General features: G+C 42.3%; 1 protein-coding gene across 2 annotated transcripts in view; it reads right to left on the reverse strand.

The window, feature by feature from the left end:
• Positions 1-222: 222 nt before the first annotated feature.
• The window catches only part of RAB31 (RAB31, member RAS oncogene family), a 127,331-nt gene continuing 99,830 nt past the window's right edge, over positions 223-27,723 (reverse strand). For both annotated transcript variants that reach the window (XM_090039675.1, XM_090039674.1), the window contains exons 4-7: positions 24,037-24,108; positions 22,455-22,561; positions 16,348-16,457; positions 223-4,526 (exon numbers count right to left, since the gene is read on the reverse strand). In XM_090039675.1, coding sequence (XP_089895801.1) covers positions 4,429-4,526; positions 16,348-16,457; positions 22,455-22,561; positions 24,037-24,108 — 387 coding nt within the window. In that variant the 3' untranslated portion in view covers positions 223-4,428. The remainder of the gene's footprint in view (positions 4,527-16,347; positions 16,458-22,454; positions 22,562-24,036; positions 24,109-27,723) is intronic.

Below are 27,723 nucleotides of genomic sequence, written 5' to 3' on the forward strand. Positions count from 1 at the left end.
AATCTCTCCACGATGCCTCCAATTTATGTTTGATAATCTGCAGCATAAGTGACAACATACAGTGAGTAGAATAAGGCTCACATTGCATGTAAATGCTAGTTAGGTGGAATCTAAACTACAGTTGTTTCTGCAGGGAGAAATGTTGCCAGTTATAGTGAGAACTTTATAATACAACAATATTCTTGTATTTGTGTGTTTTAGTGAAACCAGTGGTCTTTTGAAATCAAAAGTATTTAAAATATTTATTAGCCTTAATTACTGTAGGTTAAATAAAACAAAAAACTACATTTTAGGAAAAATCTTATTAGATATCATACAATTCATATGTAAAACAGAAGATAAAGTATTAACAAATTGCAGCATCCCATACGTGAAGCCAATGGGTCCAGCCCAGTTAAAGCCCTTACATGAACAAAAAAAAGAGTGATATTACTTAGCACACAATTTTACACTGACATTTGATCACTGGATCTGGTTTAAATTACTAAGGGTAGTAGAGTAAAATATAAAGTTAATGTACTAAAAAGGTTTGATTACAAGTCAGGGCACTCTATTTATTAGCTATCTAATTGCATTAATCACGTGCACTGAAAAGCAACATAAAGTGGGGACATAATGATAGGTAGTTTTAACTATTAAATGATGTGTACCAGTGTTTTCTTCTGGGTTTATGCCCCACTGCAGTAAAGTCAAGCACTGTTACACCACTCTGCTTCATCAGTCACTACTGCTTCCTTTGCAGTCAGTTTCCCCTGCCACTGATTACCACCAATTCCCCTCACTACTGGCAGTCAGCAGTGGGCATAACCAGGGTCAGAGAAGTGGCGGCTGAAGTAGGGAGGCATGAGAGCTAAATGCTGCTATGATTCATACTTGCACCTCCAGAGGTGCACTGCAAAATTTGGGAAATGCTGATGTAGACATTATGATGCAGCACTTCAGACTGGCCTGTATCAGAAAGAAAAATAATCCCTAATTAATCTTGTTTTCTGGAGCATGACTTTTACATCAGCAGGTGCCAGTTAATGGGTTACAGCTTCTCTAGATTTCTCATTCTGTGGACAAAAACTCACATTCAATAATATGTAATATTAATGCTATCAGTTGGCAAGTCAGCAATGTACCTAATATATCCCCATCTTGTTGCTACTTTTGGTCTTCAGCCTTAAAAATTAATAAAGGAGAAATGATCGCTAATAAAATACATACTTACAGTATACAATATGTAGTATATGTGAACCAGACATCACCAGTGAAAAAGTACTACATGTCAGTATAACAAAATAGAAACCTATTTTATATATACATATACACACAGCACATATGGAAATGAATTAATTTTTAAAAAATGTATTAAGCAACTACTTTTTGACATACCAGAAAGAATGTCACTTAGAACTTGAGGAGGAAAAGAAAGTCTCCATATAACCTACTCTAATTACTGTTTATGCATCTGCCCTACTACTGGCTTTCCTGGAGAAACTACTCTTCTCAATGGCCAGTGTAGAAATGCTTTAACTGTTATTAAAGCAGGACAACTACAGATTCAAACAACTTCAGTACTGCGGTTATTTATATATTTATTTTTAAAAGCAGCCATTAACTACTCAGACTGGTAAGAAATATGGTTACTATACAGATTTATGATTCTGTGTTAATTTTTGGTATCAGATAATTTTTGGAGCACTTATGGAGAATGGCAAAATATTTCCTAATCAATCACCAACAACAATGGAAAAGTTAAAATCAGGATTTGAAAAACATATACATTCCTAAAACAAATTATAATTTCATTCTGAAAGATAGTAAGCCGGCACTTTGGGAAAACACTGGTTGTGAAGTAAAACAGTTGAAGGTTAGTCTTGTAGCCAAAGAAAACCGTAGCTCTAAAATATTTTGGAGTGGCCTGTTATTCTCTCATTGTGACTTCAGAGCTTCCTCAAAACACAACTGACCACAACTTAAATTCTGTTCACTCAAGATCTTTATTGACTTAACTAAAAACAGAATAAGGACTTCAGGATTTGGCCTGTTAAAGCATAAAACTATATGCTATGAACCTGCTTTTCCAATTTACATTTTGAAAGTCTCTTTCAGCCAGTAAAATTGTCACTATAATTTCTAATTTGAAATCATTTAATGAAAAACTTCATAGTTCTGTTTCTGATCCATGTACACGCATTTGTTCCATGGTAGCTGTGAAAGATGGTGACTCAGTATAATGCAAAATCCAGAGATTTGCATCAGATATTAGCCCTCATTTAGCTGGAGATTATAATGTAATTGAAGAAGTGCCTGAAGAACCTTACAGTTATCCTAAACTCATTTTAATGGGTTTTGAGATGTCATGTGAAAATAACGTCAGTCACATCTATGAAAACAAATTTAAGAAGTTTTATGCACAAATAATATAAAATGCTTAGCACAAAACCTATTTATACAGTTTTTAAAAAAAGAAATGCTTGTTAAATAGCCTCACTGTATAGTTACCAAGTTGCGGATGCTGTCCTTTTCCACTAAGTGATAACTCGGCTTCACTCAGTGAGAGTACTCATTTTTGTTGTTGATCTGCAACTTTACTACTATAATGATTAAGACCATGATCCAAGCCCCACAAAGTCAATGACAAGACACCCACTGACTTCACCTGGCTTTGGTTCAGGCCCTAAATAACTAGTAGCATCTCTGCACCCTCAACGAAACAGTTAAAGTCCATTTTTGCATAACTATGTAGATCCAGCTACAACCTGTCTATACATTAATTATACACTCTCCTTAGTTGGAAATAATTTTCTTCTTTTGGTTACTTTGCACATAAATTCTCCACAACTGCATTAATAGAAGAAATGTTGTATACATATAAAAGAAGTTATAATGTTGTGGAATGCCATTTGGATTTGTTTCTGTACCTTTTTTTTACTTAACTTGTTTCTGCTTTACCCTTTCCCTCTTTTCCATTGATTTTATAATTCAACTGCTCTGTTGATTACAGATACAGAAAACATAGAAATAGAAGAGACCTACATGTTTTAGATCAAAGTGGTCCAACGTCCTAGCCTCTGTAGCCACAAACAAAAATCTTGAACCAGCTAAGAGCCATAGAAAAACAAGCTTTTGAAGATGCACATGCCCCACAATCAATTATCTGTGCACAGTGCCCCTGCTTCAGAAGCTGCAGTTAAGCTGCCCAGGAACCATGCATGGCATGCAAACCATAGTCTGGGCATCTCTGTCTTAGATCATCTAGTTCATAATTTCCAATAGCTGACTTATCTCTACACTGTTTTCAGGTGCTTTGTTTGGTTTAGTTGCAAGTATATCAGGCAATGAGTGTTTTGTACCACTTCCCATACTCCACAATTGAACAGATCTCATCTCCAGGAAAACCAGAATGGTCTTAATTTCATCCCATGACCCCAAATTATACTGTACTCCCTTTATCATTTGAATGGGGTACTAAGATTCTTTTACTGAATTCATTAATACTTGGAAACCTGATGGGAGAAGATGTTAAATTCCTCCTTCAAGGTGGTAAGAGAGAAGGCTGGGTCTGGGAACAGAGGATAGAGGTGCATCCACAAGAACTTTAGAAGCAGCCAATTTTTGACCAATTTTATATTCTTGTAACTTCAGTTACTGATAAAGCCTAAGTCCTGGAAAGGGAGTAAACTTGGACTAAATCCAGTAGGTAGAATGTATTTTCTTTCTGGAACAGAATTAAGAAATCTGTCTGCTTAGTCATCCCAAACAGTTCCTTTTTACGGGAATTCCATCCTTCAGATAAATGCAGATGGTTGCAACTAGGTCTCCCAGTAGCACAAACTGGGCTGAATTCTTCCCTGACTCTACCTGAAAAATTTGAAATCTGACACTTTGATCCATGTTTTTAATTAGTCATTAATCCATGTCCTGCTGATGGCTGATAAAAAAATCTTCTGATGAAGCTATAATCCTAGAAAAGTTCTAGGAACATAGCCTGCCTGTAAGAGAAGGTTGAGAAATATGCAGACGAAAGTTTAGGCTTTATATCATACGCACTACATTACTATACAGATCAATTAAAAACACTAAGTCCGCTCTGCATTGTAGAAAGCAGAATTTTTTCAACAAATCTAAAGCTTGCATAAGAAGAGGTCCATTTATTTGAAAAAAAAAATCAACAGTCACTGGCTTTAAAAAAAAGGATTGGAGTAATTTAACACTGTAATGTTGGCCAGGATGGTAGGGAGGACTTTCCACCTAGGTTTTGCCAAATTCTTTCGAAGAAAAAAAAATTTCTGCTCCCAATCCTTGCATTATTACTCGCATGGAGTACTGTTGCTTTCAAGACAAGGTGCCATGTCACTGAGATCATGAAGTCTTCCTTTGCTCAATGAATAAGCAAATGGTATTATTTTTTCAAGTAATATCAAAACAGAACAAGCTGGGTCAGCAGCATCGCCTATTCATTTGTGTAGTCTGCTTTCCAAGTTTGATTGCTCCATTGTTACCATTTTCATGAGAGTCCAAGGGTGGGATCTGTCGACCTGAAACATATAAAATAAATGTTGAAATACCTTAATATCTGTGTGTATTTATATATTAGTATGGAATGACATGGCTTTCATTAAAATCAATTTCAATATGCAATAACTGTTTTCCATAAAGCTTTTATCCATAGTTTAGATTTGGGTATATAAAAGGAAGCTGTGGCCAATTAACACACAAGCACACAAACACAGGTTGTCTATATGATAACATTTAGAAAGCATTGTAACCCTTCAATTATCTGAGCTTCTTCAGCAGGAAAAAATCTTTTTATTGAGAACTCTAAAGAATAATTCCAGTTGAATACGTCAGGTCTAGCTGAGCAAAACCTTAAATTACCTATGTATCCCATAGTAGTGTTTCTTCTACCCCAGAACCCTCCAAAACCTACAGGCGCTATAAAAAAGCAAACTAACTGAAAAAAGCAGCAAAATGATTCCTTTAATTGAGTCCTCTCCTCCAGATCTTGATCCCTTAATTTGCCCAGTTGATGGGCTGACTTGTCAAATAAGGCCAAGGTCCTAACTCATACATAAGGATTTGGGAATGTCATTCAAACTTGTGTGAACAAACTACATCCTTAGTGGGGGTGGAGGGGTATCATAATAACATGGAGAGAAAGGACTGCTCTTCTAAATCTCCCCCCTGTATACCTTTTCTGGCCTGTTGTGGCAAGTCCATTCATAAGATCTGACAAAGTAGGCTGCTACATACAAAAGCTTATGCATTTCTCATCATGTTAGTCTAGTGGCGCTCAACCCATCTGGCCGCATGAGCTGGACAAGTGGCCTGGGTCTGGGTCCACAGGTCAGAACCTGTGCGAAGTAGGTCCATGGGTACAATCCAGTGTGTGGGGCTGGCCCCACATCAACCCAATCCCATGCATCTGATCTAGCCAAAGACAGACCCTACGCGCCAGATCCAGCCATGGAAAGACCCGCACGGCAGCTCAGCCTCATGATGTGGATCCAGCTGCAGACTGACCTGATGCAAAGGTTGAGGTCATCTGGCTTATACCTCACCCTGTAGGGCTCCCCACAGGTCTGGAAATTTGGCAGCAGGGGACCAGTGGCAGTATTAATTGCCAATAAATGCTGCCACCACTCGCCTGATGCCAAATTTCCAGATCCATGGGGAGCCTCACAGGCTAGATCACATGGCTCACTGGGCAGGATCTGGCCTGTGGGCTTGAGATTAAGCATTCCTGTGTTAGTCTGTAAGGTGTCACCCTGTCCTGTCTTCTGTTTTGTTGGCCTTCTTTACTTGGGTCATACATAATACACCTAATAATACATGGCCATTACTGCTGCAGGCTTATCAGGAATAACTAACATTGAAACAATGGGGTCTAGAATAAGACAGGGCTCAGTTCGACCTCATGCACTAGTGTAGTATTGGCTTTTTTTGTGAGTCTTGCACAGTATCTTTCAAAGCTTGTAGGAATGTCACCTTACTCTCTCACAGGGGGGTTTTAGTTGAATCGTTTTCCTAAGTCAAAACTACATTCTCCCCTTTTCACATTTCTCCTGGTCATACCAGGGTAATTAAATGGCTTTAAACAACAACAACTAAAGTATTTAACATTCACATATAATATGGCAGTTTCAGAGAACCTAAAAGCCTAATCCCTTTGAGTAGGTTACAATCTAAATAGATATTACAATCTAGATTTCTCCCTTTCCACTGAAGGATTTCCACAGTTGTTTCTTACACGTTCTTTCAATTATGCACATAAAGGACTCAACCCTGCTAAGACTTGATATATCAGAGAACTAAAGATTACTATCAAGTCAAAAGTCCATCCAAACTAAGCAGCCAATGGTAATGGCATGTCAGTTTCTATATCTAGTGGCAGAGGCAAGGGAGTGATATGGCTAGTGTGTTATCTGGCCACCTTTGATTCTCCATTCACACTAGAGACTCATTTATAGCAGGGTCACCTGGGGGCAGTTTTCAGCCCAAGTCTGTAACAGCCGTCAACCTTACATCTTTGGAACTGTAGCAGGATATCTTTACTTCTCTCACATCACATAAAGAAAAAACAAAGTATTCAGCATAAAATCCTGCCCAGCTGATCAATAGCAAAATTTTGGGGTCCTGATAGATCACAGATTCAATATGAGCAAAAGATGTGATGCTGCAAAGAGGTAAATGAGATTTTGGGCCACATCTACAGATATAAGGTATGGTAGGTGGTAGTGCCTCTACTTGGCAGTGGTTGGGCCTCCTCTAGAATAATTGTGTGTATATTGCCAAAAAAGGCTAATTTAAAATATTCCATTCAACTATTCCTAGCACAGACTTTTACTTTTTAGCTCCTCACCACAACCACTGCAATGTTTCTATGAAGCAAATATTTGCATTACATTAAATATTCAATATGAGAATAGTTGGCCAAGTGTCAGGAAATCGATAGCTTCACATATATATGACTGAGCCTTCTCCACATGAAAGGCTCTATCCTGAGATACAAACTCTTTCCTCCAATTAGGAAGTGTAGTTCAGGAAGCATCTTCATTTTAAAACAATCATCTATATAATACTCTTTTAAAAATTCTCTCTCTAAGGTCTGAGGAAGCAAAGCGTTTTTCACCAAATGATTCTTCAAAGGCTGGGGCCCCAATCTGAAATAAGCAGCATACCTGAGACATTTCACTGCACTTTAGTCCTCCCCTTATTTTGCTGCTTTTAAAATCAGCAAGGATGTTCTTCTGTCAATTTTCATGATGCCATTGACAGGATCTACCTGACCTGGGAATGGCTCGTTCTCAAAAACCAGAAGCCCCCAAATTTGCGAAACATAATGTTAAACTACTGTGTATTTTTGTTTAGGCCTCTGCTTATATTGTGGTTAAATTTATTTTTCTTTGGTTGGTAATGTGTGTCATTTTGTGTTAAACTCTGGCCCCACTGAAGCATGAAGTGTTGATCAGGGAGGTGGAAGGTTAAACCCTGTCATTTACCAGAAATAACTAACGTAATCAGTACTAACTCTGTTTTGTATCTGGAGCACATATAAAAAGAGAGACAGGAGGGTGTGTACAACCTTGCATATTGTACCAAGGGACCATTTTATTTACATAAATACATTAACGGGCATCTGCAAAATTACCAGGGTTCAAGTACTGCACAATTACAGGTTGCTTGGGAAATCACCTTGATCATTAAAAACTAGTTGGGTGAGACACTGTCATAGTCATTCCAAATGAGCAGGACAGTAAATACACAAAAAAAATGCACAGCACCCTTTCAAATAAAAAAAGTAGAATTTGTGAGGTTTTTTCCTTGTGCAAGCTATTTACAATGTTATGGCTACTGTCTGTGGGTAGTTTTAATACATGAGTATCTTTGGAGAAATGTAAACAAGAGGCATATTGTAAGAAGCTACTGTATACATCAATCACATGAGAGGAAACAGAAATTCAGTCAACAGCATATAATTTACATATATGCCACTTAGTTATAAAACAAAATTTACACCTACTATTTCCATCTGATTAAATTTAATCAAGCATTTACATGAAACACCCTATCCTCCACTCCTTAATATGTCAAAATTATCATTGTATACTTTAACAGAACTTCTCTCAGCGTACAATTCAAGGAAAAAGACCAATTTACGTCCTGTAATCACAGTAATTCTGAAATATTTAGTGAAGCAGGGCCTAATGTTATAAGGCCAAGTTTACCGAATTTCAGTGTGAAATCACACAGGGACAACATATGGTGGAGTTATGCAGTAGAACCCAGATCATTTATTATCAGGTAGGCTGCTGAATTAAGCACCAGCCATATAGCTCTTTACCACCGCTTTACAGGGTGCCACTTCTCAGATCAGCTGGACCTCATCAGCAGTCCCACAAAGATGATTGGAGAAACGGCACCCTTTCAAATAAAAGCTGCAGCAAATAGTTGCAGAACCTCAGTGCCCTGGCACAAAGGTTGGCAGGGACTCTGTATACCCCTCGATATTCCACCAATGATCATGGCTAGGATCCAGAATAACCTGGATAGGCTGGAGAAATGGTCTGTAATCAACTGGATGTGATTCAACAAGGGCAAGTGCAAATTCCTACATTTAAGGACAGAATAAAATGCATGCACACAAAAAAATGGGGAATGGCTGTCTAGGCTGCAGGACTGCAAAGAAGGATGTGGGGGTTACAGAAAACCATAAGCTGAGCATAACCCAACAGCATGTTTTTATTGCAAAAAAAGCCAACAGAATATTGGTCGTATTAACAGGAGTGTCACTTGCAAATCAACGGAAGTGATTCTTCCACTCTATTCACCATTGGTGAGGCCTCATTTGGAGTCCTGTGTCCAGTTTTGAACCCCACACTTCAAAAAGGATGTGAACAGTTTGGAAAGAGTCCAGTACATAGCAACAAATATTAGGGGTCTGGGGGGCAAGACTTATGAGGAAAGGCTGAAAGAACTAGTATTACTTAGTTTGGAGGACAGAGGGATTTGATGTCTTTAAATACCTAAAGGACTGTGCCTGTCTGGTCTTGAACATCCAGTCACGCGCCAGATGGACCCAGATGTTCGGGGGCATTCGTTTGTCCGTCCCCACTGTCCCGCTGAGCGGATGTCTCTCTCCTGTGTAGTCTCTCCCCAATCTCACCTGCCACGACTTTGGATCTTGTTCCAATGGTGGGTGTCCAACTACCGGGGGTCTCTCAACTATAAGACAGCTGAATGGTGATCTTCCACGAGGCTCCACCTCCCCTCTATCTCGCCTTTACACCCTGTCTTGATGGGTTCATGATGTCCTTCCACCAGTTCCCCCAACTGTTGGGGCTCTGCGTATGCTCACTGGGATGGTTATCAGCCTGCCGGGCCTAACCCTAACTCCGCCCACAGCGCATAACCCCTGCCTTGCCTGCCAGGGGATAGCAACCCCTTTAGGCCTAAGCAACACTTGGGCTCTAGATGCCTCGCACCGCAACCCCTTCAAAAGTGCGAAACCAAGGAAAAGTTATCAATAACAAAGAAATATGCAGATATACAAAGTGGGAGGGAACCCTCTGCCCTCTTGCCATCTACACTCACAGCCTGCCCACTGTTGCGCCCCTAATGCCTGTGCACCCTTGACCTGCGAGCCTGGGTCGGCACGACCAGCTTGGCACGAGGAGGGGGATTTATAACCGGACAGGTGGGTGATAACGGTGAGCAGGAGTCAGAGGATTTAAACACAGCGTACTGGTTACACAGAAAGTTTATTTTACTTATGCTACTGATGTGATGCAGCGTAGGCAGAAGAGTTGATTTATTCAGTTACAGCATGCAGATATCATGTTACCCAGCATTTACAGGGTGGGTAAGAGAGTTGCTTCCGAGCGATTCACACAAGCCGTTGCAGTCTGCAGATTACCGAGAGCTCTTGATAAGAAAGATAACGACAGAGATAGAGAGATAGACGGGCCGGCAAGACGGAGATACACCAGAAAGATACGTAGGCGGAGAGATAATATTTGTTGTGCACAATCTGTTCTTCTTGACTGTATACGCAGTTCTCTGCTTTGGGCGGAAGTTCTTTCAAAGTTATACTTGGCAAAGGTGACCAATTACTATATGCCAGGCATGAATAATTAACGAGTTAGCACTTGTGCTTTCTTTGTTTGTTCAGGTTTCAGAAAAAGGGGGGTTTCATTTTTATCTGGTCACCATGGGTACCAATATCTTTTTTTGACGTCAGGGTATCAAGCTGCAATTTGTTCAAGGTTAGTGTCTCTCTCTTGTGTGGAAACTCAAGTGATTTGAAATGAGGCACAGACAGGGGTGTGTATATGTAGCACTGTTAATACAGAGGGATAAATTACAATTACAGAATTTGTTGTGTTAGCCTCTGACCTTTTGCCATCTGACCTTTTGCCATCGGCATCTGAAATCAAAGACTTTGAACTTTGACACCCACCAACGCCAGGCCCTAGATACCCAAGGTCCCTAGCTGGTCATAAACTGGGTCCAGGCTAGACTACAGGCTACTGTGCCCTCCTCTTTCCTCTTTGCCCAGCCTGTGGACTTGCTGGACCCGTGGTGGTCCTTCTCTGTACACCTTCCCCACGTCCCTCTTCAGGGTGGCTCGATGCCACTGGGGCCCGTCTTCTGCAGCCCCTTGCACTGCTTATGCCCTTCATGCCTCACCTGGGGCGCCTCCTTAAGCCCTCTGGAGCCCACGACAGTCCCACCTGGTCTGGCGTTTCAGTGGCTGCTGCTCCCTCTGGCTCCTCGGTAGTAGCCCCTAGCATCACGCTCCTTCCGTTCTTCCCGGTCTTCAGAGCCAGGTCCTTGGTCTGAGCAAGGTGCTATCGCCTCCTTGCTTCCTGCACTGCCACCGGCAGCGCTGTTCCTGCAGTGGGCTTCACTGCGTTCACCTGTGCTGGGAGAGGCAGCTTCCCATTCTTTTTCCCCTTGTAGGGGCTCCAGGAGAAGCCTCCCTGCTGAGGTCCCTGCAGGTCTCCCCTCCCGCTTCCTTTCCAGTGGCTCCTTTTATATCTGCTGGCCGGCTCCTGCCGCTGATGTTACCTGCTGGCTGCAGCTGTATAAAGACACGGCTAACGAGCCACTCAGGTCCCGCCTCCATTTTCAGCTTTGCCACGGATCCTGCTGCAGGTAAGAAGTTTTTTGTTTCTTTTCTTTTACTTTTGTTTTCCTCGGCGGGTTCCTGGCCCCGGGGTTCCCCCCAGTTCCTTGGGGTCCTCCCCTCTGTCTCTCCCCATGACAAGGATTATCAGGGCCATCCCGGAGGGGGGGCAGGCTGCCCTGGGCCCTCATGTTGGGGGGCCCCATGGACCGGGGTGGAGCAGCCATGGCAACTCTGTGCCACCACCTCTTGCTTTGAGTCCAGCCACTTGCTACCCCCTCCTCCCCCCAACACTGCTGATGGCAGTGGCAGCTTCTTCAAGTCCAGGGTGGGTAGGATCGGAGCAGGGCCCTGCATGAGCTGATTTACCCCAGGCCCTGCACCCTGCTTAGATCGGCTCTGAGGATGACTATAGAGTGGATGGAGATTGGGTTTCCACTATGGCTGTAGGGGACAGAACTAGGAGCAATCACTTCAAGCTGCAGCAGAGGAAATTTAGGTTGCAGATTAGAAGGAACTTTCTGACTAGGAGGGTGGTCAAGCATTGGAACAGGCTACTTAGATAAGTGGAATTTGCATCCTTGAAAGTTTTCAAGAGCAGGTCAGACAGATGCTGACTGGGATGGTTTAGTCAGGGATAAAGGTGCATCAATACATCAGTCCAATATTGGATCAGCACCAATATAAAGAAAATTGACTATATTGGAAATTGGCCTGACGTAGCCAATAATTTGGCCAATAAATGCTCATGCGTGCACATGGCCGCACTGCAGCCCGCAGGCAACAAAGAGCACAAGCCCGGCAGCTTGGAGAGCTGCATCCAGCTGGTAAGTCTGGTGTGGTGGAAGGGGAGGTGGAAGGGGAGGAAAGGGGCCTGGGGGGGCAGATCAATGCCACCCGCAGTGAGGGAGGGAGTGGGGCTGGTGCTAGGGTAGGTGCTGCCCAGCCAGAGTGGGTCAGGTATGGGACAGAGACATGGCTCATTTAGGGAGGTGCATGGGGGGCTGGCTTCCGCTGCTGCACGCTGCTGGTCCAGTGGCTCATTCCACCACTGCTCCCACCACTCGGCCCCAGCCCACAGCTGCAGCCTGCCCTGCCCCACACCCTGTGCAGGTCCAGGCCCCCCTCTCCCCCCGACAAGTGGCAGGAGCAGTGGTGAGACAAGTTGGTAGACAAATGACGCACAGCAGCGGGACAAGCTTCCAGACAAGTGGTGCACAGCAGTGGGAGCTTCCCCCCCACACCTCCCAGATGAACTGCAGCTCTGTCCCATGCCTGGCCTGCTCCGGCTGGGCAGCGCCTATCCCAGCCCACTCCCCCTCCCTCACTGAGGGGGGCATTGATCTGCCCCACCATGCCCCTTCCCTCCAGCTCCCATTTCACCACAACAAACTTACCAGCTGGACTCTGCTATATTGGAAATCGGATCAGTATTGGCCAATAAGACTCCTTAAAAATCAACAATTGGTATTGGCTCTCAAAATGTCTATCAGCCCACCGCTAGTCAAAGATGATCCTGCCTTGGGCAGAAGGCTGAATTAGATGACCTTGTGGGGTCCTTCCAGCCTTGCTTTCCTATGATCTGTGGGGGGGGAATTGAGGGGGAGGGGACTTAAAGAACTTAATCCTGCAAAGCTTTAGCATAACTAGGGGGGGCTGAGTGAGGCACTATCCCTTGGCACCAAGTTAGAGAGGGAGCCAGCAGCACCCTCATTCTCGGTATCTCTCCACATCCCATCCCCACTCTCCAGTGCTTGGCAACATCCCTGTCCAGGTCTCTGAATTACTGGTTATGCTTCTACAGCAAAGTATCTAGGTTATGCAAGTCAGTGCAGACTCCTCAGAACGAATAGAGCAGCTTTGCCTATTGTGTTCTTAGCCTCCTCAGCTTTACCTGTTGCAGTAAACTGAGAACCATTTATGTCAGACTTGCCCGTTCACTGAGATCTCAGCAGTATCTACTGATTCTAGTCTCCCCTTCAGACTTACATTTTTCTATGTTGAGGAGAGATTTTAGACAACGATCAGGTGATGCAACTGACATACAACTTTGACATTTCAGTTATCCTGAGATACACTGCCTAAAATCCTTTTACAAATGTATTAAAATAAAATTGTATATTAGTTAAATGCATTTGTAACCCCAAGACATCTCTGTCTCAGAAACACAGCCCTACTTTTTATGTATTCTAAATAGTTATTTTCTTTATACAATCTCCAAGTTCATTAGAAGGCTTATTTTTCTCCAGGAAGAGGCACTCAGCTTAAAACAGCTAAAAAGCTATTAAAATACATAGGAATAAGTGGGCACAACTAGATAGCACATATTCAGCCAAATTTAAAATTTATTCAGTCCCTTTAGCATGCTGTATGATTGTCAGTCAATGTCAGTCAGGAATGTAAATGTGAAATATTTTTCACATACTGAATTATCTTCTCAGTTGTGGGTTGTAAAATATTCAGCATTTATTAGACACAACTCACAAATGAAAGCTGCCATCTCTTAAGAGAAGAGGATTTTGATCAATTTCATGCTCTTCTGCCTATATCACTATAGGAAGGGTTGAAATGCACAAAAACGATACACTTTAACAATGAAATCTGTGCTACAGCATGACTTCAAGGCACCAAGTTAATCATACAGTCAACAGTCACAGCCAGCGCTCACACTCAGAAAAAGCAGCATTGATTCCATATTACTTGGACACATATCCTCAGAAATTCAGTACTTTGTGATTCCAGTGCTGCATACATGGAATGACACTGTCAAAGGCATTCTGTTTCCCCTTGCACAATCTCAAACAGCAATTTGCAGTCATGAGCATTTCCTGGTTCACTAATGCTTTATTATCTTGTTGGTGCACCATAGTTTCCATATACAAATCACTACATTCTTACCAACTCTTGTGAATTCCGTTAAGGTCACAAGTTTGTCCATTGAGACTAAGTGTTTTTATATGTAAAAACAATTAGTTGTAGACTTTAATATCTGCTTCGTAACTAGTTCAAATTCACTGCAATTTAACTGATGTTCCATATCAAACATATCCATTACTAAGGGTGATGTCTGCACCTATTTTAGTATTACTTATGAAAGGCAGAAAACAACTATTCAGGTTTAAATTCTGCAACCTGGGTAGGTTCTTGTGTGCATATATTTACATCTACTGTTATAACATACATTGCTGGTTGTGGACTCTAAATCAAAATGGGTAAGGGCTGGTTTCCCAAGCCAGATGCATTACAAGTTTGGTAACTTTATTTTTGTAAAAAAAAGCATTAGGTTGTAAACCTCAGTTCTCAACTTCAGACACATGATAGGTGTGTCTGAAATAACATATAAACAGGCACCATCTCAGGCCATGTAGATGATGTGATAGGAGCAAGGAAAGATTTCACAATCTGTTCACGCCATGTTGAACTTAAGAGAAAAAGGAAGTGGCTTACAAGCTGTAGCGTAGATGACACAAGACAGTTGGAATGTACTTTTTACACTGTTTTCATTAAGGTACTGAGACTAGAATGCCTAGAATGAAAAATGGAAAGGAAGTGTTCCTCTTCCTTCCCTAGAATAATTGATCTCTTGCCCTATAAGAAACGACGGGGAGAAAAAACGTTTGCTAGATACCACTACAGTGACTACATTTCATTTATTTGAGTCCTCCAGGAATGTTTCTCAGTATAAAACTTCCAAGCAACATAACAGATTGATCATCAGCAGGGATCTGGATTTTCCATTTCCCATGGAAAAAATGGAGCAAAACGTGGGTTTTCTCCTTTACCAGAGGAAAAAACAGATTTCTTATTTTAATGGAGAAACCTGAGGATTTTGCAGTTTTACAAAAGCTCTCTGCAGGCTGGCAGAGTTCCAGCCTGCAGGGAGCTGAGAGGGAGCAGAAAGAGGGTGGTCAGGCAGAGGGCACCATGTGCATATATACGCATATAGCCACCAGGCAGCCCAGAGAGCAGCTCCTGCAAGAAGGTCTGCCAGGGGAGTGGGGGGATTGAGGCCCCTACAGGGAGGAAGGGAGTGAGTTGGGCAGGGCAGGGGCTGAAGCTGCTGCTCAGCTGGGTGGTGCATGAGGCTTGGGGCCAAAGGCCACAATGTGTAGCCACAGGACCCTGGCGGGGAGTGGGACAGAGCCATGGGTGGCTTGTCTGGGGGTGGGGGGAGTGCTCCTTGCCACTGCGCGCACTCTTGGGGATAAGGAGGAACCAGTGCCCCACAAATCTTGGGCTCCTGCTCTGCTGCCCTCCCCCAGGGCCTCCGCAGCCTGGCGTGTGCGACACGAAACAGCAGGACAGAGTAGGGCTAAATGGGGAAGGTGCTTGCCATTTGCGAGCTCCATGCTGCCCTGGTGAGGTGTTCCCTGAGCGTGCAGCAGCAATAAGGGGAACAACCCTGTGCTGCTGCCCCCACTGCTGCTGCAGAGACAGGGGGCACAGTGCTTGCAGCAGCAAGCAGCTTCCCCACGCAGCCCTGCTGTGCCCTGTGTATCAGGTCACACCAACTGGGCTGTGGAGGCCCTGCTGTGGGAAGGGCAGAAGGGCATGAGCCCAAACCTGCAGTGAGAAGCTCATGCCCACCCACCCCCCGCCCCGTGCACAATCTGGGGAGCATGCATCCTCCCTGCCCCCGCTTGGAGTACGCGCAGTGGCAGAGATCCAGCCCCCACCACATGCACACAGCAGGCAGACGGCAGGCAGTATGGGTGGCGAGCCAGGCTCTGCTCCAGTGCAGCATCTGCTGCCTCCTGCCAGGGGCAGGGGGCTATGGACCGGGTTCCCTGGCCCCATAGTCCTGGCAGCTGGGGCCCCCTCTGACAGGGCTGTGGGGGAGGGGGCAGGGGGAGTGAGGGGACTTGCATTTTAATCGTAGATTTTGGGGGTTTTAATCAGAGAATTTGTGATATTTAAGTCAGGGAAAACCAGGATCCCTGATCATCAGTGCCTTGCGTAGTGCAGTTTAGGCCTGGAATAGGGGGTACGATGTAAGACAGAATTTAGTCATACGATAAAAACTGCACAGGAAAATAACAGTAGCCACCCAAGCTCTGTCTTATTCTAATCTACTCAAAATCACTCTTACTTCTGTATTTTTAAACTGTATGCACAATTAGCTCAAGCTGTTTCCTCTCAGTGGAGAAAGATATTTTCACAGACAAAATGGATAACTGTTTTAGGAAGGAGGACTCCAAGCACATCCACCAGAAACCTGAAAATGTACTTACTGATTCCTTGAAAGAGTTCCTCAATATTAACTGCATTCTTTGCACTGGTTTCAACAACAATTGCACCTATAGTTTCTGCATATTCTTTGGCATCCTTCATAGGTACCTCCCTGAGAAAAAAAAGTTTTAAAATTATACAAAGGATTATCAAAACAAATATATTTTTGAAAGCATTATTACGTTACATTGTTCCCAGGTTTCAGTTGCACAAGTCTTAATCCTTACCAAGTGGGCTTGTTCTTTGCTTCAGAAATGATAAATCTGTTATAAATCCCACTCCTGCATTCATTGCAGTCCACATGAATTTAGCCATGTAATTCAAGATTGCAGTCCCAAGGTGTAAAAAAAAAACCCCATTAAATAATTTGCAAATGAGGGACACAAGGGGCCAAATCTCTCTCACGAGGTATTCTGAAGATAACAACCTAGATCCATAACATTAATTGATGTTTGCTCAAATAATCACATTGATCTTGGTTCTTGATTTTCCTCCAAATGCATATGCATTCTTGAAAACATATCATGATTGATAGGTTATAATGTATAGCACTGACCCAGCCATGGCTACTCCTAGGGGTCTTTCTTCAGTGCTGCTCAGCCCACTCTCTAGTTCCTTTGTCTATCAAAGACTTACATCCAGGTGGGACTAAGTTACCTGTGTCAGCATGTCATAGAATAATCTCTTAATTTTTTTCAGAGCAGAAATACCACCAAGAAGTTGGGTTGTTTTGGATTAATAGTGCCAGCCTCTTACAATCAGATAAACTCAACAAACCTGAAACTTTCTCGCAATACAATAGCATAAAAAATAGATTATATACTCTGCCTAGACGCAAATGCTTTAGCATACTTATTTTATACAAAATAATGAATAACACATATTTTGGCTTCTATGTAGGTCACTATGCTTAAAGCACCAATGCATCATTTAATTATTGATTTAAGGATTTCTGAGTTGCTATTAAGACAAGGCTTTGAAAGCAAAAATTGTCATCAGCCACTCTATTTTCGCTTGCATCAGACAGATATGCATAGACATTAGAGGGAGCATCTGACTCTCCCGATTCAGCCTACAATCAGTATTTGTCCAAGGCCCACAAACAGGATATTTTTCTGGGTGTCGTGAAAGGACACATGCCTGGCTGTTTGAAGTGAGCAGGACATCATGATGAATTCTGACAGAATATCGCGCTCCCCTTCCTGCTGCAAGAGGAGAGGAAATAGGGGACAGGAGCTCACTGGGCACTTCAGTGTACTTCACAGTCCCCTGTCTTCATGCCTGTGAAGAACCTTAACTTTTTTTTGCTGATCTAAATTCTGTGGCCCAGGTGGCAGAGAGGTGGGAGGGACTGCAACTGATTGTGACCATCACTGTTGATAGCTGCCACTCTACCTCACCAAAGCACAGATCAGAAAGTGCTGAGATAGGCCTAAATGCCTATGTACACAATAAAAGCACAGTTTTGAGACCAGGTCATGAAACAAAGCATTTTTCCTTGCAGTGGTTCAATGCAGCCACCAATCTGTTCTATGTGGAATAGATCTGCCCTGTTACCAGCAGCATCTAGCCTAACACTTGCCCACAAGAAAGTCCTAAGGTAGCTATGTGACCCCTTGTAAGGTAGCTATGTGACCTCCCCAGCCTGGTGCACTGTAGTTTAACAGCAGGTGCAAAGCTGAAAGCACAACCATATAATTTTGTTTTTATCGTGAGTTTAGAAAAGTATCTGTATTTTAAATCAGAATACAGTTATTCCAGTAAAATGAGGAAGGGCATAGAGATGAAATAGTTTTAATTCTGATGTATGTTTGGTTTCCAACAGTAAGGATTTGCAGTGCCAATCTTTTGATCCAGTCTCTGTTTCCAGTATTTACTTCTTTCTTGAATAAGGCTCAATATATGTAATCTACTTCAGAAGGAATAACTGCAGAAGCTAGGCATCCTCTCCTTATGCAATCCTGAGCCGGCTCATGAGCATTTTTCTCTTGAGGTCTATAACCTGGTATCATCTCTTAACTTTTTACGTAAACTTGTAAACTATGAGGATGAAAGGACTCTCAAAAATAGGACTGGCTAGTGAAGACTTCAACCTTCTGTATGCTGGTAAAACACCCTCCTCCCCCCCCCAAACAAATAAACAAACAAAAAAAATCTATCTTCAAGACTGGAGGTAAGGGGTGGGAACGTATTGTTTGGCAATATGCATAGGAAGCTCTGTAAAACTTACTAGCTCCTTCCAAAGGGCAGAAGACAAGATGGTGGCTGCTCCCTTGTCCTTCCTCCTCCTTCCAAGGCCTCTTTCCCAATAAACACAGAGGGGTGGAGCAGCACAAAGGGCAGCCAGCAATCAAGATGGTGGCTGTCCCCTCATCCCTCCCCACCCATGGCCTCTCTCACAATCAGTGCCAAGGGGCAGGCCTGCCACAAAATGCCTGCAAAATCAGTTCTGTGCACTACAAGCAGGTGGTGAAAAACCCTTTGTCTCACCATGATTTAAGTAGTTCCCTGTGTATAAACAGCACTTTATTCATGTTTGCCTGTACCAAGTACATTTTTAAAATCCCTGAACACTTAAGTTAGCGGTTCTTAACCATTTTACACTCAAGGCAGTCCTTAGAAGATGTCACTAAGGATTCTTATTTGAAATCCCTGGGTTTATTTTGTGAATCACACGTCAGTGTCTGCACATTCAACACTGTTAATATTTCACTGCAACCTGCAGCACTCTTTAAAGGATCTCACAGCATACTAGGGTGCTGTGACATCCTGCTTGAGACTCACTGACATAAGTTTCCATTCAGTGTAATCAATGCGATAAGCTGATGATATCTCTCTTCTAAAATGATTTATACTGAGCAAACATTAAGACAAAGTATCAGAAGCATCCAAGCTGCATACATTGTCTAATTCAGTATTTCCCAACCAGTGTGCCACAGCACAAAAGCATGCTGTCAGAAATTAACAGGTGTGCCATGGAATTATCCCATGGCAATGAGGTACAATAGATATGAGGATGGGGAATGCCGTAACAGGTGTACCGCAAAAAATGTTTATTAATGTAAGTATGCCTTGGGCTGGAAAAGGTTGGGAAACACTGGTCTAAATCAATCAGATTTTTAAAACTAGGAAAATAATTATACATGTATAAAGTATCTTGCCCTTCTTCAGTCTCCAAAACCCCATTTGTTTTATTATTATTATTATTATATTGTATAATTAATAGATCAGTGTATGCAAAAAAATCTCTACCTGTAACAAAAGAATCTCAAAATATTTGTGGTCATGGGCAAGGTCAGCAGCCAGAGCTTGAGACTGAGACATTTTCTCAAATTTCTCGTGTTGCACAAGTGCAGGAATAGTCACCATATAAAGTTATATTTGGAAAGGAAGCACTCAATAGTTCACTATCATGTATGCCACCAAGCTCATTCAGATCAATAAAACACTGCATTATAGTTTAACAGAATATCTTCATTTGTAAAAAGTACAATGTGTATCTGAATCAAATTCCTGTTTTAATCAAGCAAATGTATTGTTAAAAACAAAACCAATAAATGTAAATGAGTCCAAGATGGAAACTGGAAATGATCAAAAGTTCCATTTTGAAGTAGTTTAGAAAGACTATAAATGGCCCACTTTTTTCTTTCCCTTTAAGAAGCAACTTGTTGCTTTCTGATATTCATGTTAATAAGTCAAAAGCCATTTCTCTAAGTTTATGGGACTCACTCAGTCTGACTGTCTTGGTAGAAGTACAGTATACTGCCATGCAGGGGACCCAAGCTAGTATGCTAGCTGTGCCCTTCATTCCTAGCCCAATAGAAGCTGGGAGCACTGCAGAGACCAAACAGTCAGCCCCTAAGAACTGGGAACACCTCATGATTCTGTGCCGTCATTCCTCTAGCTGGCTCAGAAATAACAGTGAGAGCGAACAACCTTTAAAAATGTCTTGATTCAGCAAAGTACTGTATCACATGCTTCAACTTAAGTATGTGCTCCAGTGTTCTGCTGTATCAGGGTCAAAGTAAAGACCTTAAGGGACAGAAGAATAAATGTGAAACATGATCAGGGGAGTCCATGGGGTTCTAAGAGAAAAAATATGCTGAAAGATCATAGATCCTGTTCTCATACAGCTCACAGGAAAAAAAAAAAAAAGACATAGACAACAATATTCACTCCTGAAACAATGAAAGAATTATTGACTGCCACAAAGGATTACTTATGGTACTCAGCCTGACATGATTCTCCTCGCTGCTAGGCTACATGTAAATCCAAAGAGGAGCTGACAAATATGAAGGTGAACCTAAACTGTGAACATGCTATGAATAGCATCTTGGCTCTCTTACAAAGCAATAAAGTCTGACCTCCCCTCATTTTCTCAAGGAGGGTCTTCTCTTCATCTCAAGTCTGGGACACAAGTCAGCTATTTGAAACTAGAGAGAGATCTTATGTTCTTGCAAATGCACTTTCTGGAATGAGGCTGTCCTTTTGCATCCAGCATTAACTCTTCATTTGATTAGAACACAGCAGCCTTCACATGCCAAGATCAATTGGACATTTCTGAGCTATGAGAGGCACACAATGGCACTGGTTACAGTGGAGCAGAATGAACATCTTGCACGATTTCAATCAGCGCAGTGTTCCAAGCATAATTTCTTTAACAGTAAAGCTGTTCTTAGAATGAAATTAAATCATTTCAATCTCATTTCTCTATCCTTAGCTTGCTAGTTTCAGTCATAGTTAAAGACATTCCATACCTCTTAATATGAACGAAAAATGAATATGCAGATAAAAAAGCTATAGGTATCATTGATTCAGCTACTACAATGTCTGCAGTATCCAAGGAAATGCTATATGGCACCTGGCAGTTCCAATCAAACCACCAAAACCACAGAGGATATGCAGCAAAAACGGGAGCTCAGAACAAATATAGTGGACAGTGAGACACTACTGCTGTTAGACAGGAGAAGCCTGCATCATTGAAAAAAAAGTATTGAGAATCACAGAAAAACATGGCTAAATGAGATCTCAAGGAATCATCTACTCCGGTAGTTTTCAATCATTTTACATTTGCGGTCCCCTAAAAAATCTGAATTGAGGTGCAGCCCCCTTTGGATTGTAAGTGTTTGTATTCACATACTTTTGATTCATCAATCATCTTTTGCGGACTCCTTAAACATAGTCTGTGGACCAGGAAGAGTCCACAGACCACAAGTTGAAAACCACTGCTAGTTCAACCTACTGCTCAACACAGAATTATCCCTATCTAAACTACCGCAAATAAAGGCTTGTCTAAGCTACATCCAAAAAACTTCCAATTACATATCTGTCAACTTTCTAGGTTAGTAGCACTCAACCTTCTGGCCCTGTGGACTACAGTAATGGTGTGGGGTCCCGTTCCTCTGGGCTGGATGACTGGCATGGGGGTCAGTCCACAGGTCTGATCCTGCATGGGGGTAAGTCTGTGGGACCTTATGTTACGCAATCTGGCATAAAGAGCCATGTTATTCAGTCTGTGAAACATCCCACAGGTCTGGAGAACTGGAAGCATGAGAGCGGCAATTAATGCTGCCATTGCTTCCCTGCCACCAAATTACCAGACACTTGGGGAGCCTCACATGCCAGACGACATGGCTTTGCTGTCCAGGGGGTTGAGCATCCCTGCTCTGGGTAATCTGTTCCACTACTCACAGAGGGTGGCTAAACCTATTTAAATGTTCTTTGTTGCAATTTAAGCCCATTACTTCTTGTGGACAGAGAGAACAATTAATTACCATTCTCTTTATAAAACCCCTTTTTTTTGTATTTGAAGATGATTACCAAATCTGCCCTCAAGCTTTTCTTCTCTAGACTACATAATCCAAATTCTTCAAACCTTCTCTCATATGTCCTGTTTTCCAGACCTCTAATTCTTTTTATTGGCGTCTTATGGATTCTTTCCAGTTTGTCCCTCTCAAAGTGCAGTATCCCAAACTGAACAGACTACTCTAGGAGATTTCATTAGGAGCAAAATAATATTTTAGGAGCAATCACAATACGAACCTGGCTGCTTGAGGAAAGTAAACAGTGTATACCAAAACCCACCATCTTGGTCATAAATGGATGTTACCTGATATCAGAAAGATCACATTTGTTTCCAGCGATGGCCATTACAATGTTTTCTGGACCATGTTCTTTTAATTCTTTTACCCACTTCTTCAAAGTATGAAATGAATCCTAAACCAAATACATAAAGAAATATCTAACAGAATCTCCATGTCTGAGATAACAAGTCATTCTTAGAAGTTACTGGAACACAGAAAACCTTTAAGAAACATTGATTCAGTAGATTAAAAGGCCAGAAAAGACCACTGTAATGATCTAATTGACCTCCTGTCAAACACGGGCCACAGAACTTCCCGATGCTTGAACTGAGTTCTTAAAAAAAAATGTCAATCTTGATTCTAAATTTCCTGTCTCAGATAGTCCACAACCCTTGCTAAATTGTTCCAGTTGTTACTGATATCAGTTTTATCTTCTGATGATAAAATGAAATTTTTCCTTCAGAAACCATTTGGGATATATTATATATCTCAAAAAACTCTATAAAAGGACAACATTTGGGATATAATATACGTTCCACTATAATATACAAATTTAAATATCAAACTTTAAAAGGATGAAATGTTGCCATTTTCCACACTAGTCCCACCCCTTTTTCTCCCTAAGACTGTTCTTCTGAAAGGTGTTCCACAGGCATTCTGAATAAGGAAGACTGGATTAGGTTCTATCTGTACAATGTTTACAAATTTTCTGATCAATTACCAGCTGGTTAAATGAAAAATAAAAGCTATCTGATTTGATTTACTCTTCCTTCATACTTTCTCAGCATGTTAGTAAAGGATAACCCTACTTCTGTGCAGCAGTAACCAGTGTCATCTGTGATAGTCCATTAAATTACTACATCAGAGAACTGAGCCAGCCCTGGACAGCAACAAGTAAATAATCAATTTGCAGGGAAGAAGAAAATTGTGAGTAAATGGGCATAATCATCCATCTATGAATAGATGGATGATTCTGCCCATGAATCTTCTGGAACTCAGTTTCATCTGCTGGAGTTTCTCTCAAAATCAAATTTCAGTTTGAAGACAAGAAATTTGCCACTGTGGTGGTGACAATGGAGTTAGAACCTCCACAGCAATGATGTACAGATGGATGACAAAAAAATAGGAATATTTTACAAGCTGACAATACATTTTCATTTCAACTAATAATACTGAGCCAAAGGATAAAGATAAATAATTTAATTGCTTTTTTTCAAAGTACAGCAATCACAGATGAGTTCAATTCTCAAGTGTCAATTCAAAATCATGATCATATTTAAAAGTCATTCATTCCCAGTTTGTAAAATATGGATAACTGATATTTTGTTATATTAATCCATCAATTAACCGATTTCTTAATAAGTATTTAGTTTCATATAAGTACTATTATACTTTACAGGTGGTCATGGTTTCCATCTTAAGCGAGGTAAATTCTGAATTGTTTCCTGCAGCAAAAACTCCAGTTTTGCCTGTCTATTTTTAAATGTCACAGGAATGAAGCTTCTCTCAAAGCTCCAAATTTTTTTAAGGTAACTAACTTTAAAAATCTGGTGGGCAGTCATTAATCAAAGTATGTACTATAGAGGAATTATGAACAGAAAGCATTACCTGTTTCGTGATGTCGTATACTATAACAGCTGCAGCTGAACCTCGGTAGTACATTGGCGCCAAGGAATGAAACTGTTAAAACACCAAAAAATCTCTGTAAACCAACTGAAGTTACTGCACATTGCCAGGTCGCAAAGACATGGCACAACTGCATCATACTCTTTCCTCCAACAAAGAGCAAGCTTCTTGATATCTGCCCATTTTTAAATCAGTGAAACCAGTGAAAAGGGAACACCCATGATCCTTTGCTATTCTTTATTCTACTTGACTAAGATAATTATTCCTTGGTAATTCCATAATTATTCCTTGGTAATTCCACATTCAGTATGTGTTTTGTGACAAAAAAAGTTTTCTGGTGAAATTCACCCATAAATTGAAGATTTAACTTGGTTTTAAATACTGTCTGTGTCTTATATTCACACTGTACAAAAATGTGAAGTCCAACTATGGCCACCACATACAACCTGAGACTGAATGCACATAAAAAATTTGCAAGTCATTTATAAAAATCATAACAAATGAAAAGTTTTAGTTTATTACACTGTAAATATGTGACATGTAGTTATCCTGTATGATAATTATCTCTATGAAACAGGTTCTTTAAAATTAATTTTTTTACACTACAACTTTAAATTTCAAGAGATCTTTTTAAAGGATAATTATTGTTACTTGAAAACTGCTTTCCAAAAAAGAGCAGCAGTTTTGTTCATTTAAATGACAAAACATGAAATCGCTGGTGTAAAATGTTAGCTTGTGATAGCACAAGCAAAGGAAATTAATAGGCCATTTGCTGAATCACCAAAACTGATTCTTGAATGTAACTAAAATAATCTACTTGCAAAATATTTGCAGTCTTTTTAATCTCCTTGCAACTACAGCATCCTCTTGGAAACTTCTGTTCATTCATTTTCCCAGTACATATTTTTACATGCAAAGCATTAGTTTTCTTTCATTATCAGCTTTCACTATGGTAAAGAGCAGGAAACCTGCTTTCATGCCTGGCTGGACAATTTGCAAAGTTAGTACACTAGCAAAGTTGTACACAGTGCTTTAAAAACACATCAGAAGACAAAAGGGTCCTGTACCATGTCTCATGCTTTACATCCATGAAGAACCAGTGCAGAATAACCATAAAACGCTCCTACCCTGATCTGGTCATTTGACATTTACTTTGCATGTAACCACCTATACAAGGCTCAAACCAGTGCAGGCTCATGCTCATCCTCAGGCTCAAATTTTCTGCCCCAAAGAATTCCTGACCTGATACAACATGTGACCCTGATCCTACAACTGAACCTTCTCATGCTTGTCCACTGCAGCAGCAAGGTCCAAATTACAGGTGATCCACCAGTAGAGGGATATACCAGGAGCTTGGTGATAACAAGATGAGGAAAACAAATGAGGTTCAAGGAATAATTTGAAGGCAGAATTAACCCAACTGTTTCACCTTTTAACACTCGGGGCACAAAACAGAAAGACACTACCAAAGATAGGGAATGGATAAAAGAACACCATGAAGCCGAGTAATAGAAGATACTATAAGATGCAAACCATGAAGTTTATGCTGTTCTCCAAAAGAACAGCACATAAATTGCAGTGACTAACTGAGGACAATTTCAAAATCAATGTGCTTTTGTAATCAATCGGTGTTTATGCCCAATCCAAAATTACCTACAGCATCATTCTACCCTTTTACAGTTTTGCCACTGAAATTCTATTCTCAAACTGAGCATACACACACAAGCAGTGGTGTCTTTCAGTGTCTATAGCAAGGGAAGGCAAAATATGGCCCACAGGCCAGATCTGACACACCAGGAAACTTCATCCAGCCCACAGTCAGGTGCCTGCGCTTGTATAGGTCCAAACCCCATCCATTCCCACCCAGGCAGCACACTGCATTCACACCCCTGTGTTAGAAATATTATTAAAATAGAAATATTATTAGAAATGCATAATGAATAGAGTGTTGTTAAAGCTGCACAGTTTGTATCTCGTACCTGATAAGCAGAAACACCACCAAGGACATCTCGCTAATTTACTATCTCTTTGTAACACTAAATCACACATACCTTCAAACTCCTCTGCCTCTACTCTTGTAAACTACAAAGGCTATGATTTAATTGGCTGTGTCCTTGAGAAAGGGGGGGATTTGAACTTTTGGTAACCTGGAGAGCTTTTCTAAGCATGCGTAATTAGCTAATGCATATAAGCCTATCCGCCCCGCATACTTAAGTAGTTAATTATAATGCACATGCGACGGATGACGTGACGTCATTTCATATATGTTTGTATGAACTGGAAATGAGTTGTAAGAGTTCCTGCTTCTGCACACGTGCTCAGGAGAGAGAGGATAAAACCCAGCTGAGAGTTTTCCCTGAGGGCAGAGTGTGGTCTTTTGTCTTCACTCTGACCCTATTTGCAAATATACCTTTTGTGTTGCTAATAGTGTGTCTGAGAGTTCTTCGCCTCCCGAGAAACGAACCGCAGCATTTTTGCATCACCTGTATGCAGGAAGGCCCCAGCCCTGGCCCTGGCCCAGGCCCAGGTCCAGGCCAGAACTCAGCTTTCCTGCAAGCAGCTGCTGCCGCTGCTGCAGCCACTCAGGGAACTGCTCAGCTTCCCTTGCTTCCAGCAGTTCCTCCTCGCATCCCTGCTGCAGCCCTCCAGGCAGGAGATAGGGAAGTGGCGAGAGGCAGGGGGAAGCATCAGCTGGACAGGAGCGTGGAGCACAGGCCCCATGCCCAGGTGGGTGGTGGGAGCATGAAGCCCAGGTCAGCCCTCTTCCGTTACATGGGGCTCCCCATGACTCACATGCAGCTCCCAGGATTTGTGCACCACTGGGGGAAGCCCCACATGATGAAGCTGGCAGGCTTCCCCACTTCCTGCTGCCACATGCAGCTCCTGGGACTCTACCAGAAGTGGCAAGGAGCCCAGCTGGCTCAGCACACGGTGGCAGGAAACGGGGCCATCATGCTGGACTCCCTCCCCCACAGCATGAAGCTCTGGCTGGGTCCTGGGAGCTGCGTGTAAGACGAGTCCTATGCAATGAAGCCAGGCCGGCCTGGCCCCACTCCCTGTTGCCACATGCATCTCCCAGAACTAGCTGGAGCTACAGGCCACCAGACAACTCTGCCTGCACAGGCCATGGGTGCCCCATGGGCAGCAGCAGAGACTGTGTGCCATGCAGGTGAGGAGGAGCCTGGGGGGGCTCCCACACACACGGTTTTTTTCTGGTTCCAAGGTGGCAGATACCCCCTCCCAAAAGGAGTACTTCCAGGGGTTCCTGGGGGGACTTCCTGTGGCAAAGGTAGGGGGTTAGGGGCAGGACTTCTGGTCCCAAGATGGTGACCAGGGGGCAGAGCACCTGTCAAAGCGCATGGCTACCCTTGCACCCTTTGACAGTTCACCAAACAGGGGCGACATGTACGGGGTGCACGTGGGTGCACATGCACCCCCTGAGCGTGGCAGTGCTTGCAGGTAGTCACCGCTCACTACCCTGCTGCCATCTATGGGCGGTCCGCAATCCCTGCTGGCTGCCACTGCAGGCGACGGCTGTGGGTGGTCGCTGACTCTTAGTTGGTGCTCGCCACCCCCTGCCACTGACAGCACCAGCGGCGGCTGTGGGAGCTCCCCCACTTACTGCTGCCACACTCTTGCCACCGCCACCATGCCCCACCAGCTGCTGGA

This window comes from Crocodylus siamensis, chromosome 3 (genome assembly GCF_052110815.1).
Source record: "Crocodylus siamensis isolate JL-2025a chromosome 3, ASM5211081v1, whole genome shotgun sequence".
Classification (NCBI taxonomy): domain Eukaryota; kingdom Metazoa; phylum Chordata; order Crocodylia; family Crocodylidae; genus Crocodylus; species Crocodylus siamensis.